This window comes from Scyliorhinus canicula, chromosome 2 (genome assembly GCF_902713615.1).
Source record: "Scyliorhinus canicula chromosome 2, sScyCan1.1, whole genome shotgun sequence".
Classification (NCBI taxonomy): domain Eukaryota; kingdom Metazoa; phylum Chordata; class Chondrichthyes; order Carcharhiniformes; family Scyliorhinidae; genus Scyliorhinus; species Scyliorhinus canicula.
Genome location: NC_052147.1, coordinates 266,323,253 through 266,343,140, shown reverse-complemented (window position 1 = coordinate 266,343,140; position 19,888 = coordinate 266,323,253). Strand labels below are relative to the sequence as shown.

The 19,888-nt window shown below is 45.2% G+C and overlaps 1 protein-coding gene across 1 annotated transcript in view; it reads left to right on the top strand.

Moving 5' to 3' along the window:
* The first annotated feature begins 8,242 nt into the window (after nt 1-8,242).
* epb41l5 (erythrocyte membrane protein band 4.1 like 5) overlaps nt 8,243-19,888 on the top strand; it is a 104,033-nt gene continuing 92,387 nt past the window's right edge. Inside the window, exons 1-3 of the mRNA XM_038790307.1 lie at nt 8,243-8,343; nt 14,109-14,151; nt 19,634-19,712. Coding sequence (XP_038646235.1) covers nt 8,254-8,343; nt 14,109-14,151; nt 19,634-19,712 — 212 coding nt within the window. The 5' untranslated portion in view covers nt 8,243-8,253. The remainder of the gene's footprint in view (nt 8,344-14,108; nt 14,152-19,633; nt 19,713-19,888) is intronic.

The window sequence follows — 19,888 nt, the reverse complement described above, 5'->3', positions numbered from 1 at the left end:
TCTCTCCCGCCTCTTTCTCTCTCTCTCTCTCCCGCCTCTTTCTCTCTCTCCCGCCTCTTTCTCTCTCCCCCGCCTCTCCTGCCTCTCTCTCCTGCCACTCTCTCTCCCACCTCTTTCTCTCTCTCTCTCTCTCTCTCTCCCGCCTCTTTCTCTCTCTCTCCCGCCTCTTTCTCTCTCTCTCCCGCCTCTTTCTCTCTCTCTCCCGCCTCTCTCTCTCTCTCTCCCGCCTCTTTCTCTCTCTCTCCCGCCTCTTTCTCTCTCTCTCTCCCTCCTCTTTCTCTCTCTCTCCCACCTCTCCTGCCTCTCTCTCCCGCCTCTCCTGCCTCTCTCTCCCGCCTCTCCTGCCTCTCTCTCCCGCCTCTCCTGCCTCTCTCTCCCGCCTCTACCTTTTTGAGATTACAAGTAAATATAATATCCAGCCAAAGGACTAAAAAACTGGATGTTATCCATCTGACATCAAAGATCCCTCTCTTCTTTATCATTATTTTCTTCTCACTCCACCACCCTTGTGCGTGTGCGCGCCTGTGTGTGTGTGTGTGCATACAGAGTGGGGCTAGTTAGTCAGGGAGAGTTGTATTCAACCAGTATGTTAGCCAATCATAGTTTTGACTATTTAATACTAATTCCTGTTAATTAATAGATTATTTGTGTTTAAAATTTACAAACCTGTTGGCTGTACTTAAGCGAGATCAAACCCAACACATTGGACATTTAGTAACTTTAATTTCAGCTGTGTTGCGACCCTGGATCAAGTGGGGCTGGAATTGACCGAGCAGTAGCCCAGACCGTCGCGATGATCCATTTATTTAGCGGAGCCCAGTTATTCTGGTTTTAAAAACTCAACTTTATTTTTGCAATGATTTCTCTGGAAACATAAATTCAGCCCCGCTAAGTGCTTCCCTTGTGACAGTGGCTCCAGTTTGATTGCGGGTTGGTCTGGGTGTGATTTTGCTCAAGGGGTTAAACTCATCCAGTTTGGTTTGTTTGTGTTTTGCTACTTGTTAATTGCCGTGACTTGTGGGTGGCTGGGGAGAAAGCTTTCAAAAAATGTTTCTTAAGAAAACCAGCCTCCTGATTCCTGTGAGTACGGCAGCACTGGGCCGTAGTTCATACTGGGGCTGGTTTAGCTCACTGGGCTAAATCGCTGGCTTTTAAAGCAGACCAAGCAGGCCAGCAGCACGGTTCAATTCCCATACTAGCCTCCCCGGACAGGCGCCGGAATGTAGCGACTAGGGGCTTTTCACAGTAACTTCATTGAAGCCCACTCGTGACAATAAGCGATTTTCATTTCATTTCATTCTTCAGCTTCAACAGCTTAGTCAGACTTTCTGATGCACTGAACAAATATAAGTGGCCTTGTCATGTTCAACCAACCTGAAGAACTCCTTTGTGTTTATATTAAATTAAAATGCTATTCTGAGGGTAAATGGGATTATACAATGACTTATAAATTTGGGTTGTTTTGTCAGTAAATATTTTCCAGGCCACTTATGAATTAAATGCATAGAACATAGAACATAGAACATTACAGCGCAGTACAGGCCCTTCGGCCCTCAATGTTGTGCCAACCTGTGAAACCACTCTAAAGCCCATTTACACTATTCCCTTATCGTCCATATGCCTATCCAATGACCATTTGAATGCGTTTAGTGTTGGCGAGTCCACTATTGTTGCAGGCAGCGCATTCCATGCCCTTACTACTCTCTGAGTAAAGAACCTACCTCTGACATCTGTTCTATATCTATCTCCCCTCAATTTAAAGCTATGTCCCCTCATTCTAGACATCACCATCCGAGGAAAAAGGCTCTCACTGTCCACCCTATCTAACCCTCTGATCATTTTGTATGCCTCTATTAAGTCACCTCTTAACCTTCTTCTCTCTAACGAAAACAACCTCAAGTCCATCAGCCTTTCCTCATAGATTTTCCCTCCATACCAGGCAACATCCTGGTAAATCTCCTCTGCACCCGTTCCAAAGCTTCCACGTCCTTCCTATAATGAGGCGACCAGAACTGTACGCAATACTCCAAATGCGGCCGTACCAGAGTTTGGTACAGCTGCATCATGACCTCATGGCTCCGGAACTCAATCCCTCTACCAATAAAGGCCAACACACCATAGGCCTTCTTCACAACCCTATCAACCTGGGTGGCAACTTTCAGGGATCTATGTACATGGACACCGAGATCCCTCTGCTCATCCACACTACCAAGAATTGTACCATTAGCCAAATATTCCGCATTCCTGTTATTCTTTCCAAAGTGAATCACCTCACACTTCTCCACATTAAACTCCATTTGCCACCTCTCAGCCCAGCACTGCAGCTTATCTATGTCCCTCTGTAACTTTTAACATCCTTCCGCACTGTCCACAACTCCACTGACTTTAGTGTCATCTGCAAATTTACTCACCCATCCTTCTACGCCCTCCTCCAGGTCATTTATAAAAATGGCAAACAGCAGTGGCCCCAAAACAGATCCTTGTGGTACACCACTAGTAACTGGACTCCAGTCTGAACATTTCTCAGGTAAGGAGACCAAAACTGAACACAATACTCCAGGTGTGGCCTCGCTAACACCTTATACAGTTGCAACATAACCACCCTAGTCTTAAACTCCATCCTTCCAGCAATGAAGGAGAAAACTCCATTCGCCACCTTAATCACCTGTTGTACCTGTAAACTAACTTTTTCCCATTTGCTGTTATTCCTACCAGAATGAATAACCTCACATTTGTCAACATTGTATTCCATCTGCCAGACCCTAGCCCATTCACTTAAACAATCCAAATCTCTCTGCAGACTTCCAGTATCCTCTGCACTTTTCGCTTTACCACTCATCTTAGTGTCGTCTGCAAACCTAGACACATTGCACTTGGTCCCCAACTCCAAATCATCTATGCAAATTGTGAACATTTGAGGAAACTAGTCAGGAATATGAAAGAACAATCATAAGAGCTTGTATAAGTATATAAAAAGAAGGAGAGTAGCTAAAGTAAACGTTGGTCTCTTAGAAGCAGCGTCAGGAGAAATTATCATGGGGAATGAAGACATGGGAGGCATTGCACAAATATTTCCTGTCTTTCTGTCTTCATAGTGAAATATACAAATTCATAACCGAAATAGACGATAACCAAGGGGCTAAAGTGAAGAATTAAAGAAATTAATATCAGCAGAGATAAAAAATATTAGAGAAACGTGTCTGATGGCCAACACCCTTCGATAGCTGCAGAGATGGTGGATGTGCTTGCTATGATTTTCCAAAATTCCTTTCATTTGGGAATGGTCCCAACCGATTAGAAGTTGGAAAACCTCATACTACTTTTCAAGAAATGTGGGAAAGAGAGAACAATGAGTTATAGGTCAGTTAACCTAAAATTAGTTGTTGTGAAAATGCTGGAATTTATTACTGAGGTATTCTTGACAATGCACTGAGTGCTTTTTATGATTAGAACAAGTCAACATGGTTTTACTAAAGGGAAATCCTGTTTGGCATCTATTAGAGTTTTTTGAGGGTGTGACTAGTAAGGTAGATAAAGGGGAACTAGTAGGTTTAGTATAATCTGGATTTCCAAAAGGCACTTGATAAAGTGCTGCAAAATTAGGTAAGGTGAGGGCTCATGGAGTTGGGGGTAATTGTCAGGTGGATGCACCTTTTAAGAAATGGGTGTTTATCAAATGGCTGCAGTGATGTCATTGTGTGGGTGGAGGTGGGCTCTGCTCTGCTTTTTACTTTTGTTTTGTGCTGAAAGCTGGTTTTGGCTCTGTGTTTAGTTTTGCTTTCAGTTGGAGAGCTGCATGTGAACCAAGCTAAAGAATGTCTTCAGCTCATTGATGATTTCAAAGTAATACCTGTTTCTGTAGAGAATTTAAACCTGCTGTTTTTATTTAAAAAGGGTTTAACTTATGGATGTTGATTGGGAAGTTATTAAGGGTTATCTGTAGAGTACTGTATCTTTGGGGGGGGGGGGGGTTTGTCAGGGTTGGTAGTTGATAAACTGTTTACTGTGTGTTTATAACATGCTAATTGGATTCATAGAATAAACATGGTTTTGTTTTCAAAATATTTTTAGTTCTCTGTTGCATCACCCTTGTAAAGTGGGTCCTTGTGCTCCCAACAACCAAAATCTATTAAAAGTTGTGGGTCAGGTGAACTCCATGATATACTTTGGGGTTCTCTAAACCTGGCCCATAATAGTAATATATTAGCATGGAAAGAAAACAGAGTCGGGCATTTTCAAGCAAGCGGGCAGTAAATAGTGGAATGCCACAAGGGTCAGTGCTGCAGCCTCCGCTTTTTACAGTCTATATTATTAGGTTTATGTGTCAAACTCACCCAGTACATGGTCACTCAGACTCTCTCACTCACTTTTTACTCACATGCCTGCTCACGCATCACGGCACCGGCTCTCCTAAGGGGAGCCTCACTTCTGAGCACCCACCAGACTGCACTCTCCCCCAGCCCATCAGTTCCAAGCACCAAACAGCTCATCTCACCCACCCCCCCCCCCCAACTCTTGGCACCCACCAGATCACCCCCAGCTCACTGACACCCAATAGCCCCTCCTCAGCTTCCAGCACACAACACCACCCCTCCCAGTTCTGAGTACTCACCAGCCATTCCCCAGCTCCAAGCACCCAACAACATGCCCCCACTGATCACCATAGCTCGGGCTTGGGCTGTGCTTGAGGATGCATCCTATCAACAGCCAAGGCATGGATAAAGCAGCCTGTGATTGAAAGAGCAGACTATGGGTGTTTTTAAAAGTTGCCATCGGGGAAGTTTTGCAGTTTGACAGTTACCTACACAAGAACAACGTGGTGGCTGCAACCACCCACCTTCCGGGCCTTGACCAAGTCTGTCCTAGAGGGAGTGTATAACGGTTCAATCGGTTGCTTCCAGGGTTGATCAGATATTGAGCAAACTGGAGCTAAACCTGGAGTTTAGGAAAAGCGAGAGCTGATCAAATTTTAAACAGATGAAATTCCCCAAGGAGCTTAATTGGGGTAGATGTTGAGATTTGCCTCACTCTCTCTCTCAGCCATTTGCTTGGTGAGCTGGCAGGTCACGGTCTGGGGATGAGTTCCACATATAGAAATGGGAAGAAATCTCATCACTCAAAAGGGTTCCGATCCTTGGCATTCTTTTTTCGCAGTGGGCGGTGGATGCTCAATCATTGAGTATATTCCAAGTCAGTGATCAGTTAGATTATTCGATACTCGGGGATTCGAAGGATAATCCAAAGCAATGACTGATGCAGGATATATGTTGGGAGCAGGTTCGAAGAGCTGATGGGCTTATTTTTGCTCTTCGTTCTTATGCTGTGTAGCTGCTGCCAATGACCATCCAGCTATTCCAGCTGTAGATCGGGTAAAGCCATGATTATAATGTGCCCTCAAATCCCCCAAAGTTTTGAATAATTCTCTTCACATCTATTGTGGGCCCGCAACTCTTGACAGTGCCTCTGGCAATGCAGCCCAAGCTCTGTTTCCACTGGCAATGCACCCCGATCACTCATGGCATCTTTGGGAGATAGCATTCAGGGAAGAAAATAAGTTCTCTGTAACTCCAGACACTGAAGAAACGGTGCTGGTATTTTTTTTTTTTGTTGTTCTTGGAGGTTGTCATGCAAAAGAGACGGGCGGGCAGTGCCTTCACAGGGTGAGCAGTTTCCCTGGAGATGGCATTTGTACGATGGCATTTTGGGCATGGCTGAATTGCTGCCATTAAACTGGCAACTGCAAGCAGCATTGTGTCATTCCCTCAGCGTTGCATCACATCCATTTGTGTTGAAGGGCACTGCATCCCTTTTAAAGAGAAATGTGTTGGAACGGGCAGGCAGAATAGAGTATTTAATATTCACAGGAATGCAACACTCCAGTCCATCCAATTGCTAGCATGATGGTTTAAAATGTACAATTATTCTGCGAAAGATTCTGATTTGACAAAACGTGATGCCTGATTCAGTTAAGAATCACGGTTTGTAAAAAAAAAAACACATATTTATCAATGAGCGGCTACACCTAAAGGATGAAGGAAGCAACCCTTAAAATGTGTTCAGAACCAGTATGATATAAGCTTTAGGGGCAGCAAGGTGGCACAGTGGTTAGCACTACTGCCTCACGGCGGCGAGGTCCCACTTTCGATCCCGCCTCTGGGTCACCGTCCGTGAGGAGTTTTCACATTCTCCCCGTGTTTGTGTAGGGTTCACCCCCATGACCCAAAGATGTGCAGGGTGGGACGATATGCTACTTGGAAAAAATGAATTAGGTACTCTAAATTGTTTTTTAAAAATGGTATAAGTTATAATAGCTCTTGCGATATAAGATTGTCACTAGTAAATCGAACAGACAATTCGGAAGTAACTTCACTTGCCCAGAGAGTGGTTTGAATGTGGAACCCGCTCTCATGTAGAATGGTTGAAGTGAAGCTACATCCGCACATGAGGGAGAAAGGAATAGAAAGATTTATTAAGGGTGTTGCTCATGACAACCAAGATGGTGATCTGCCTAAAGCCCGTGTGCACACACTGCTGATGTCACTACACGTGTCTCATGATGCAGAACCAGCAGGAATATGTCCCAGATACATAACAGAAGGTTTATCGAAAAGCTGGAATAAATACAATGGGACAACGTCAATGAATACAATGACAAGAATGATCCCTGGAATGAAGAGCTTGTCGTATGAGGAACGGTTGAGGACTCTGGGTCTGTACTCGCTGGAGTTTAGAAGGATGAGGGGGGAACCTTATTGAAACTTACAGGATACTGCGAGGCCTGGATAGAGTGGATGTGGAGAGGATGTTTCCACTTTTAGGAAAAACTAGAACCAGAGGACATCATCTCAGACTCAAGGGACGATCCTTTAAAACGGAGATGAGGAGGAATTTCTTCAGCCTGAGGTTGATGAATCTGTGGAACTCTTTGCCGCAGAGTGTTTTTAAGCCAGAGATAGATAGGTACTTGATTAATAAAGGGATCAAGGGTTATGGGGAGAAGGCAGGAGAATGGGGATGAGAAAATATCTGCCGTGATTGAATGGTGGAGCAGACTCAATGGGCCGAGTGGCCTAATTCTGCTCCTATGTCTTATGGAAGAGGCTTGTTTGAAGGGTTACCTGCACTCTCAAACCAGGCTGGCAGGAGTCTGTCCACAGAGCTGCAGGTTGGACACTTTGGAGACATGTTTTATAGAATTAAGAAAGAGTCCCAACTGGGAGGTCTAAGTAAATCCCAGACCTATCAGCTTGTATACATTTGGCAGGAAACTCTTTTTTTCTTTTTGGTTTTACATTACTATTCTTTTTTGGTGTTTCATGTTTCAAAAATGACACAGCTCCCACAATTTAAATGAATTTTGAAATCCGCCTCTGTGGGTCCTGTGGATCTTGAAAAACTCAGCAGGTTAGGCAGCATCTATGAAGCGAGAAGAATGGGGTTAGCATTACAGGTCGACCTAGGATGCTGAGGATCCGGGTTCGAATCCCGGCTCTGGGTCACTTTCCGTGTGGTGTTTGCATATTCTCCCCATGTCTGTGTGGGTTTCACCCCCACAACCCAAAGATGTGCAAGTTATGTGGTTTGGCCATGTTAAATTGCCCCTTAATTGGAAAAACTATGTAATTGGGTACTCTAAATTTATGTTAAAAAAATTACAGGTTGATGATCTTTTCATTCGACTCATTCTGACAACTGGCGGGTTTCTCCCGAATCCCCGCAATGGCACAACGCCGGCGAAAAAAGCGGCGCAAACCACCCTGGTGTCGGGCCGACCGGAAGTCGCGGAATCCTCCGCACTGCCGGGGGCTAGGCTGGCGCCGTGCCAACCGGCGGCGAAGGGCCAACGCGAGTTAGCGCATGTGCAGAACCGTCGGCATGGTTCTGCGCATGCGCAGACCGGCCGTGTGTTCCCGCGCACGCGCAATGGGGGGGTGTCTTCTCAGTGCCGGCCATGGCAGAGCCCGACAGGGGCTGGCGTGGAAGGAAGGAGTGCCCCCACGGCACAGGCTCGCCCGCAGATTGGCATTCACCTGAGGAAGGAGCGGTGCTCCGAAAGCTAGTGTTTGAAACAGACCTGTTGAACTTTAACCTGGTGTTGTAAGACTTTTTACTGTGCTCCCCCCCAGTCCAGTGCCGGCATCTCCACATCATGGTTAAAACTAAAGGTTTCTTTTAAGATTTAAAACTGAGTTGCTGAACCTTCTGCATTTAAATCTTCTTGTGTTTTTGTTCCTTTAGAAAAAAGCGAAGGGCATGGAGCTCTTTGAGCAAATCATGTACCATCTCGACATCATTGAGAAAGACTACTTTGGCCTTCGGTTCATGGATTCAGCTCAAGTAGCGGTATGATAGCCTCTTCATCTAATAAATGCTTAAAGAGTTTACCTGTCTAAACTGGTGTACAGTATTTGGAGAGATAAATCTGTCATTAGTCTGTATTTTGTGTCCTATCTGTTGAGAATTCTGCGTAATAGAAGCTCAGATGCATTATTCTACTTTCCAGGGGTAAACTACCAAAATCTCTCTAATCTCATTCTTCATGGTACCTTTACAATAATTTTATTGACTGTGAAGGTGATATCCTTATCTGGAGAAAGGCTTTAATCGCTTGCGCTCTCTCTTTCTCTTGCTCGCTCTCTTTTTCGCTCACTCTCTCTCTCTTTCACTTGCTCTCTCTATTTCGCTTGATCGCTCTCTTTTTTGCTCGCTCGCTCTCTTTTTCGCTCGCTCGCTCTCTTTTTCGCTCGCTCGCTCTCTTTTTCGCTCGCTCGCTCTCTCTCTTTTTCGCTCGCTCTCTCTCTTTTTCGCTCTCTCTCTTTCGCTCTCCTCAATCTCCCTTTTGCTCTCTTCGCTCTTTCGCTCTCTCTCTTTGCTCTCCGCTCTCTCTCTCTCACAATTGGAGAAGATGTCATAGGTGGCAGACTACCATCAAGTGCAGGTTTGCGATTGAGAAATAGGCCTCCCGTGCAATTTCCCCTAAAGGGAACACAACTTGTCCTTTGTCCTGCTAGCACCTTGTCGCTAGCAAAGAAGCGACAAAAGTCTAAAGGCCATTTCTGCCTACTCTCCTGCTCTTTCATCTTAAATTGGACCCATGAATTTGAGCTTTGAAGGGCTTAACAGTGGGTGTTTACAAGCCAGGTTATAATGAGGAGCGGCTCCTGTGTTCTTGCTGTATGGTTGTATAAAGCAAAATGTTGTTGTTTTGAAGGAAATGCAACTTTTCTAAGTAACCATTTTAACTTCCCACCCGGTGTTGATAAAGCGATTTACATCTCTGCTGCATATTTTGCCTGGAGGTCGCAGAGAGCTGTTTAATGTAGGGAGATTGAGAGCTGCCGATTCCAGCTTCCAGTGGCTTTCTAAACAAACTGCGTATGGAGTTCCTTGGCTGAGAGATTTTAAATGTCTAGCACTGGAATGTGGAGGAGCTGAAAGAAAACAGGCCCTCGACGGAGGGGGGGAAACAAAAGGAAAAGAGGATAGGGCCAAGTCTAGCTGTGGAACTCTACTGGGCACAGGGGTTGCAATTAGTGCTGGACAACTGAAAAGTAGGATTGAGTTCTAATTAATATCGTTCTCTTGATATTGGGTGAACTGGTTAACATAATCTGGTTGATGTGACCTTTTGAGAATGAATTGATTGTATTTTGGTTGGTTAGTGAAACCTTTGTGGATTGGGTCTGTTTCAAAAGGTTACTGATGTTTATTTCACTTTCAGAATGCTGACCTATGTTGGGTTCAGCTTCATTCCTCAAAAAGTAGCCACATGCCTCACAAAGGTCAAGTTGATGTTTTCTTACTATCTGGGTGTGCTTGGAGCAACACACGGGTTTATTTTAGTTCTCTGCAGTGGCACTTAAAAGCAACCTGAAGTTCTGTCCCTCAACAAGCAGAATGGAAAGGAAATGGATCATGTGGTAACCTGCGTGATTTCACCGTTCTCCTCTCCAGGCCTGAGAGTTGAAACAAAGAATGATAAATTGATAGTTTCAGGATGAAAATCTACCAGTAAGGGGAAGAGTAGGCAGGGAGCAGATCATGAATGCAAAGGGACTGGTGGTCTGAGGTGCATTTGTTTTAATGCAAGAAGTGTAGTAGGTAAGGCAGATGAACTTAGGGCTTGGATTAATACTTGGAAGTATGATACTGCTATTACTGAGACTTGGTTGAGGGAAGGGCATGATTGGCAACTAAATATCCCAGGATATGGATGCTTCAGGCGGGATAGAGAGGGAGGTAAAATGGGTGGAGGTAAAAGGAGTTGCATTACTGGTCAGAGAGGATATCACAGCTGTGTTGAAGGAGGGTGCTATGGAGGACTCCAGCAGTGAGGCGATATGGGCAGAGCTCAGAAATAGAAAGGGTGCGGTAACAATGTTGGGGCTGTACTACAGACCTCCCAACAGCGAGCGTGAGATAGAGGTGCAAATATGCAAACAGATTATGGAAAGATGTAGGAGGAACAGGGTGGTGGTGACCAGAGATTTTAATTTTCCCAACATTGACTGGGATACACTTAGTGTCAGAGGTCTAGATGGAGCAGAATTTGTAAGGAGCATCCAGGAGGGTTTTCTAGAGCAGTATGTAAATAGTCCAACTTGGGAAGGGGCCATACTGGACCTGGTGTTGGGGAATGAGCCCGGCCAGGTGGTTGAAGTTTCAGTCAGGGATTACTTTGGGAATAGTGATTCCGTAATTTTTAGAATACCCATGGACAAAGACGAGAGTAGTCCTAAAGGAAGAGTGCTAAATTGGGGGAAGGCCAACTATACCAGCAGGGTAGCATGGTGGTTAGCATAAATGCTTCACAGCTCCAGGGTCCCAGGTTCGATTCCCGGCTGGGTCACTGTCTGTGTGGAGTCTGCACGTCCTCCCCCTGTGTGCGTGGGTTTCCTCCGGGTGCTCCGGTTTCCTCCCACAGTCCAAAGATGTGCGGGTTAGGTGGATTGGCCATGCTAAATTGCCCGTAGTGTCCTAATAAAAGTAAGGTTAAGGGGGGGTTGCTGGGTTACGGGTATAGGGTGGATACGTGGGTTTGAGTAGGGTGATCATGGCTCGGCACAACATTGAGGGCCGAAGGGCCTGTTCTGTGCTGTACTGTTCTATGTTCTATGTTCTATACCAAAATTCTGGGGAATGTGGTTTGGGAGCAGCTGTTTGAAGGAAAATCCACATTTGATATGTGGGAGGCTTTTAAAGGAGGTTGATTAGAGTGCAGGACAGACATGTCCCTGTGAAAATGAGGGATAGAAATAGCAAGATTAGGGAACCATGGATGACAGGTGAAATTGAGAGACTAGCTAAGAGGAAAAAGGAAGCATACATAAGGTCTGGGCGACTGAAGACAGACGAAGCTTTGGAAGAATATCGGGAATGTAGGATCAATCTGAAACAAGGAATCAAGAGGGCTAAAAGGTGTCATGAAATATTTTTAGCAAACAGGTTAAGGAAAATCCCAAAGCCTTTTATTCATATATAAGGAACAAGAGGGTAACTAGAGAAAGGACAAAGGAAAAAGGACTCGAGGACAAAGGAGGAAAGTTATGCGTGGAGTCAGAGAAAATGGGTGAGATTCTTAATGAGTACTTTGCATCGGTATTCACCGAGGAGAGGGACATGACAGATGTTGAGGTTAGGGATAGATGTTTGATTACTCGAGGTGAAGTCGGCATAAGGAGGGAGGATGTGTTGGTATTCTAAAAGGCATTAAGGTGGACAAGTCCCCAGGTCCGGATGGGATCTATCCCAGGTTACGGAGGGAAGCGAGAGAGGAAATAGCTGGGGCCTTAACAGATATCTTTGCAGCATCCTTGAACACGGGTGAGTTACCGGAGGACTGGAGAATTGCTAATGTTGTCCCCTTGTTTAAGAAGGGTAGCAGGGATAATCCAGGTAATTATAGACCGGTGAGTCTGACATCAATGGTAGGGAAGCTGCTGGAGACGATACTGAGAGATAGGATCTATTCCCATTTGGAAGAAAATGGGCTTATCAGCGATAGGCAACATGGTCATGTCTTACAAACCTAATAGAATTCTTTGAGGAAGTGACAAAGTTGATTGATGAGGGAAGGGCTGTAGATGTCATATACATGGACTTCAGTGAGTCATTTGATAAGGTTCCCCACGGTAGGCTGATGGAGAAAGTGAAGTCTCATGGGGTCCAGGGTGTACTAGCTAGATGGATAAAGAACTGGCTGGGCAACAGGAGACAGAGAGTAGTAGTGGAAGGGAGTTTCTCAAAATGAGGAACTGTGACCAGTGGTGTTCCACAGGGATCTGTGCTGGGACCACTGTTGTTTGTGATATACATAAATGATCTGGAGGAAGGTATAGGTGGTCTGATTAGCAAGTTTGCAGATGACACTAAGATTGGTGAGGTAGCAGATAGTGAAGGGGACTGTCAGAGAATACAGCAGAATATAGATAGATTGGAGAGTTGGACGGAGAAATGGCAGATGGAGTTCAATCCAGGCAAATGAGAGGTGATGCATTTTGGAAGATCCAATTCAAGAGTGAACTATACGGTAAATGGAAAAGCCCTGGGGAAAATTGATGTACAGAGAGATCTGGGTGTTCAGGTCCATTGTACCCTGAAGGTGGCTGCGCAGGTCGATAGAGTGGTCAAGAAAACATGCGGCATGCTTTCCTTCATCGGAAGGGGTATTGAGTACAAGAGTTGGCAGGTCATATTACAGTTGTATAAGACTTTGGTTCGGCCACATTTGGAATACTGCGTACAGTTCTAGTTGCCACATTACCAAAAGGATGTGGATGCTTTGGAGAGGGTGCAGAGGAGGTTCACCAGGATGTTGCCTGGTATGGAGTGCGCTAGCTATGAAGAGAGGTTGAGGAGATTAGGATTATTTTCATTAGAAAGACGGAGGTTGAGGGGGGGACCTCATTGAGGTCTACAAAATCATGAGAGGTATAGACAGGGTGGATAGCAAGAAGCTTTTTCCCCAGAGTGTGGGACTGAATTACTAGGGGTCACGAGTTCAAGGTGCGAGGGGAGAAGTTTAAGGGAGATATGGGTGGAAAGTTCTTTACGCAGAGGGTGGTGGGTGTCTGGAACGCATTGCCGGCGGAGGTGGTAGAGGCGGGCACGATTGCGTCATTTAAGATGTATCTAGACAGGTACATGAACGGGTAGGGAGCAGAGGGATACAGATCCTTAGAAAATAGGCGACAGTTTTAGATAGAGGATCTGGATCGGCGCAGGCTTGGAGGGCCGAAGGGCCTGTTCCTGTGATGTAATTTTTCTTTGTTCTCTTTGTTCATTGTCTCTTGATGAGTAACTAATCTTTACAAACACGGTTAGGTTTTCTGCCCTGGTTAATGTTCTGTGGAAAGTCCATAACCGCCCTCACTTTCAGGTCGAACCGTACCTCCTTCCGGCATTCACTAGTGATCCATTTCACCACCGTTTAGCGAGTAAACGGGCAGAGGGGGGATTTTCCTACCCTTGCAGAACCCATCCCAGTTATCATTCCCATTGACGGATTGGGAAAAGTTCAGATTTTGTGCCAATTCTGATCCACTCTATATTAAATATCCATTAAAAAAAAATGCTGCTGTACTTGAACAAGCAAATGATTTTTTTTTTGGGGGGATGGCGAGCGTGCAGGCAGCACCAATGGAGATCGAGAAACCGAGTTAACATTTCAGGTCAAAGATCTGTCATCATTTTGAGGTATGTTTCTCCACTTTGGGATGGACTGCGGTCACTGACCTGTCTGAAGGTGTTTTCATGTCACCTGAGGTGCCACTGACTCTTGTACAGTCAACGGCACTGTCACAGATGTAAATTCACGGGTTCCCATCTTGTTCCACTTTGTTTTGCACATTCCCCTGATCAGGTATGACTTGCCCTGATGGGTACCTGCAACTCTGCCATCGTGTTCAGCGTGTCCATGTGCCTATTTCATAATGTCAATGTCAATTGCACTGAACTGGTTCAGCTCCGTTTGTCAAACAAAGCAAGGTTAGTTTGGTACATGATCACAAACAACCTTCCATGTAAACCAGGGCAAGGTGAACTGTTGCTCACATTTTCTTTACGCTCTCTGTCTGAATGTAACGTGGGTCTGTATTTTAATGTTGCAGCACTGGTTGGATACCACCAAGAGCATCAAGAAGCAAGTGAAAAGTAAGTTGCATTTGAAACCATTGGAAATGTCTCCGGATCTGTGGAAGGAGAACCACAATAAGTGTTTAAGGCGATCCAGGATTTGAGAAAGAGTAGATAGATAGCGACAAACACTTTCCTCCAATGAGGGATTCTAGAGCAAGGGTCTCTTTGTGTGAGAATTCAGATGCTTCATGTGTCCTGGATGACTGTGTCTACAGGAATTGACTCCAAAGGTCACAAGTCAAAATTGAGGAGTGGCTGAAGACACATGTAGGAGGTGAGGGAGAGGGCCTGAGAATTGTTTTGAGCAGATGTTCCAAGAAGTATTCACCCCTACAGCCACTGAGAGCTCAGGGAAGAAGGGCCCAGGATGGTGGGATGTAGGACGAGGCAGATAGTGCAGGGGTCCTCTTGGGCAGTGCCGCCCCCAACCCGGTTTGAGTACCTTTCAGTATCTCTCTGCCTTGGATTACCATGTGCACTCAAACATCAACTTCTCCAGGTCTGCACTTTGCAGCTGTCTTTCAGCCATTCTCTCTGCTCCTGTGTCCACTGAACAGAACTCTTTTCCAGATTGTTTCCTGGAACTCTCCCTAATTTCAGGCTATTCTTTAGCTTCTGGGACTTGTGTTCTGCATCCTGTTATTGTCCTGCATGTGCTGGCAGCCTCTGTTCTTGTGGGAAATCTACTTACTGCAGTTTTCTTCCTTACAACTAACTGTCCCGGGGTCTAGTTGCTAAGCAATGGTTTAGTTTTATTTAAAGCCTATAGTTATGTTTGCATCGTAAACCTTAAATTACAATGCAGGCACTGTTCAAAGTGAAACTAAAACTTGCAGGCACCTTTGTTTAACAAGCTTTAACCCTTCCTTAGCACACACATTAAACTTAATTAAACATTATTTCGGAAAAGCACAATACAAAGATAAATTAGCTCCATTTCCTAACACGTAGAGAACTTTCTTGGTCAGTGTGTTTCCAGTCCACTGAAGAGGGAAAGTGGTACTGGATGTAATACTGGGCAAGTGAAGAGAACATCACCGAGAGAGCAATTGGGGAACAGTGACCAAAATATCATCCGATTTAAAATAGTTATGGTTAAGGAACAAAATAAACCCACGACTGCTACCATCTAGAAGGGCAAGGGCAGCAGAGACCTGGAAACATCACCATCTGGAAGTTCCCCTCTAAGCCTCCATTGGAAATATATTGTTGTTCCTTCACTGTCGCTGGGTCAAAATCCTGAAACTCCTCTTCCACGCCCCCCCCCCCCCCCCCCCACTTTAACAATACTGTGGGTATTTCTGCACCAAATGGACTTCAGCGTTTTCAAGAAGATGGTTTGCCACCACCTTTTTGAGGGCAATTATGGGTGGGCAATAAATGCTGGCCTAGCCAGCGATGTCCGCATTCCATGAATGAAGAAAAACTATGAAATGTAGCAATACCCAACTATATGGGGGCTAACTTCAGTCATGAACATGAGGAACTGGCTCATGGATGCTGGATTTCTTGCAAGCTGGTCTGAGGATGCACATGGAATCAGTTTTGGAGCTGATGTGTTACTGCCTGGACCATGTTCTGTTGTTGCCGCCCGGCCAGTTTTCAATCCAAAATGGAATGGGTGGTTGTTGTCCATTACTGCCCAGGTGATGCTTTCAATACTCCAAATATAGAGCACGGGAATAGGCCATTCGGCCCATCTGGTCCATGCTTGTGTTTATGTTCCATGTTTACTTCCTGCCTTATCTCGTCAAATCAGCATTTGCAATGTGCAGTGTTGGTTATTCCAGGGAAACCTGGGACCTTGAGGGTCCCAACAGGCACAGACCTGGCCTGCAAGAGGTCAGGCATTAACATTCGAGATGGGAACCGGGCGCTTAAACCTCCGCTAGTCAACCAGATTGTAACGGATCTGCACGCCTCGCCCACTTTTAACTCTGCGCCATATTAAAGAAAGGAAATTCCATTCTCAGCAGGACTGATGGAAACTGCGTGTGGGTCCACTTGGGGGATATGTGGCATTTGAGTTTTTGTCGTAGGCTCAGTTGATCGATTGCACTGAAAAGACACCTGTTCTGCATTTTGTCCAATTTTTGTAGTTATTGGGTGGATTACCTCCAAAAACCGTTTCCAAAATGTAGCGTTGCCCATCAAACCGTGCAAGGCGCCAATGTAAATGTGACAAAGCCAGGGGAGTCCAACGAGCTTCTTAAGTCCCTTATTTCAGCAACAGCATTATACATTCACAGGGCCCGGTTACCTTTCACCGGGTCCTCATTCCTTTTTTAGCTGGCTCTCCAGCGGCCTGCCTTTTATGTTAGTGCTGGGTTAACTCAGTCCCATTGAGGGCAGCACGGTGGCGCAGTGGGCTAACCCTGTTGCCTCACGGTGCCGAGGTCCCGGGTTTGATCCCGGCTCTGGGTCACTGTCCGCGTGGAGTTTGCACATTCGCCCCGTGTTTGTGAGGGTTTCGCCCCCACAATCCAAAGAAGATGTGCCGGTGAGGTGGATAAGCCACGCTAAATTGTCCCTTAATTGGAAAAAATGAATTGGGTTCTCTAAATATTAAAAAAAAACAATGTGGAACCATTTGAGGAACCTAATATATTTCATTTTTTAAAAAAAAATCGCAGTCCAATTGAGCACGGGGAACAATCATGCCCAGCTGGATGAGTTCTGTGCAGGTTACTACAGATTATTACAGTAAACAAACCAACTAACATCAATTAGTGACTGGGAATTGATCCAACAGGATCTCCAGAATGATTGATTTTAAATTTGTTTGAATTTGTTAATCCGGGAGTAGTGGGTGGCTCGGATACTTCTGCCAATAAAAAAACGAGTGCTACTCCTTGAATGGGTGCAATTGGCCAAAGCAATTGATCAGTTTTGAGGGTGGGGGTGGGGCCTCTGAGGTGATTTTTGATCCAGCATTAAAGATTTTGGGAAAATGGGGAATAAGTGGGTTTTGGTTGGGACTCACATGCAGTTTAAATTCTGTTAACATTTTGCACTGCTTCAGTGATTCTGCTGTGGTTGCACTAATAAAACTAGAGGAAGGAAGTAGAAACACTCCTATGATGTCCAGAAGAGAACAGATTGTTGGGTGCCAGATTTCCCTTTGTTCCTATTTCTTTTATTTTATCTTTCTTATTTTTTCTGGTCTGGCGATCGTTAATTTAAAAAATATTCTGTAAATTTTGAGTACCTAAATATTTTTTTCCAATTAAGGGGCAAGGGAGGAAATTGCTGGGGCCTTGACGGAAACCTTTATATCCTCACTGGTACAGGTGAGGTCCCAGAGGACTGGAGAATAGCTAATGTTGTTCCTTTGTTTAAGAAAGGCAGCAAGGATAATCCAGGAAATTCCAGACCAGTGTGCCTTGCGTCAGTGGTAGGGAAATTATTGGAGGATTGTTCGAGACAGGATTTACTCCCATTTGGAAGCAAGTGAACGTATTAGTGAGAGGCAGCATGGTTTGTGAAGGGGAGGTCATGTCTCACTAACTTGATTGAGTTTTTCGAGGGAATGATGACGATGATTGATGAAGGTAGGGCAGTGGATGTGTCTACATGGATTTCAATACGGCCTTTGACAAGATCCCACATACAGAAGGTGAAGTCATACAGGGTCAGAGGTGAGCTGGCAAGATGGATACAGAATGGCTTGGCTATAGAAGACAAAAGATAGCAGTGGAAGGGTGTTTTTCTGATTGTGGTGTTCCGCAGGGATCAGTGTTGGGACCGTTGCGGTATACATAAACGATTTGGAGGAAAATGTAACTGGCCTGATTTGCAAGTTTGTGGATGACAGAAATGTTGTTGGAATTGGATATAGTGATGAGGACAGTCAGAGGATACAGCAGGATATAGATCATTTGGAGACTTGGGCGGAGAGATGGCAGATGGAGTTAATCCAGACAAACGAGGTAATGCATTTTGGAAGGTCTGATACAGATGGGAAATTTGCAGTAAATGGCAGAGCCCTTGAGAGTATTGGCAGGCAGAGGGATCTAGGTGAACAGGTCCACAGGTCACTGAAAGGGGCAACACAGGTGAAGAAGGTTGTCAAGAAGGCATACGGCATATTGCCTTCATTGGCTGGGGCATTGAGTATAAAAATTGGTAAGTCATGTTGCAGCTGTATAGAACCTTAGTTAGGCCACACTTGGAATATGGTGTTCAATTCTGGTCGCCACACTACCAGAAGGATGTGGAGGATACAGAAGAGGTTTACCAGGATGTTGCCTGGTGTGGAGGGCAAGGTTGGATAAATTTGGTTTGTTCTCACTGAAACAACAGAGGTTGAGGGGCGATAGAAGTCCACAAAATTATGAGGGGCATGGACAGAGTGGATAGTCAGCAGCTTTTTCTCAGGGTAGGAGAGTCAATTACCAGGGGACAGGTTTAAGGTGCGAGAGACAAAGTTTCGAGGAGATGTGCGAGGGAAGTTGTTTTTACTCGAGAGTAGTGGGTGCCTGGAACTCGCTGCCGGAGGTGGTGATGGAAGCAGGAAAGATAATGACGTTTAAGGGGCATCTTGACAAATACAATAAGGGCAGCACGGTAGCATTGTGGATAGCACAATTGCTTCACAGCTCCAGGGTCCCAGGTTCAATTCCGGCTTGGGTCGCTGTCTGTGCGGAGTCTACACATTCTCCCCGTGTGTGCGTGGGGTTCCTCCGGGTGCTCCGGTTTCCTCCCACAGTCCAAAGATGTGCAGGTTAGGTGGATTGGCCATGATAAATTGCCCTTCGTGTCCAAAATTGCCCTTAGTGTTGGGTGGGGTTACTGGGTTATGGGGATAGGGTGGAGGTGTTGACCTTGGGTAGGGTGCTCCTTCCAAGAGCCGGTGCAGACTCGATGGGCTGAATGGCCTCCTTCTGCACTGTATTTTCTATGATAATCCATGATTAATCTAGGACAAAGGTTCGGCGCAATATCGTGGGCCAAAGGGCCTGTTCTCTGCTGTATTTTTCTATGTTCTACATGAATAGGATGGGAATAGAGGAATGCGGACCCCGGGAGTGCAGAATGTTTTAGGTTAGACGGGCAGTCTGGTCGGCGCAGGCTTGGAGGGCCGAAGGGCCTGTTCCTGTTGCACTTTGTTCTTTGAAGTCAAAGATCCCTGTCTTTTAACGTTTAATTATTACTTTTTTTTGTCTGCACCATGTATTGTTGTCTATTTAATACAAATTACTGCTAAATAATAAAAGGTTATTTGTGTTCAAATTCGCAGACCTGGTGGCTGCACTAAATCGGGATTGAACCAAGTACATTGGATATTTAAGTAGCTTTGATTTCTCCTGTGTTGTGATCCCGTGGTGTTCGAATTAACTGCGCACTAGCCCAGGGTGTTGTGACACATTACTTGTGTTTTGTTCTCTATTAACACAATCAGCTTGCATACTTTGATCGTGTATTTTCTTGGATTGAAATAGTCTGGAATATTTGGTCTGGTGTATTTATTGAGTATCTTTTAAAATTCCCTTTGCAGTTGGCCCACCTTACTGTCTTCATTTGCGGGTGAAGTTTTATTCCTCGGAGCCTAATAATCTTCGTGAAGAATTAACGAGGTGAGAATGGGTTTTGTTTCAGTCGATTGTGTCCTTCGAAAATTACATCTGACTAAAGGTATTTATCATGTTTTTTTTAAATTTCAAGAACTTGCTCCCTTCTCCTCTTTACCTGATTATAGACACTTTGCTGGTTGAGGAGCTGAGAGATCAACTAGTGCCTGCAGAAGTGGCCA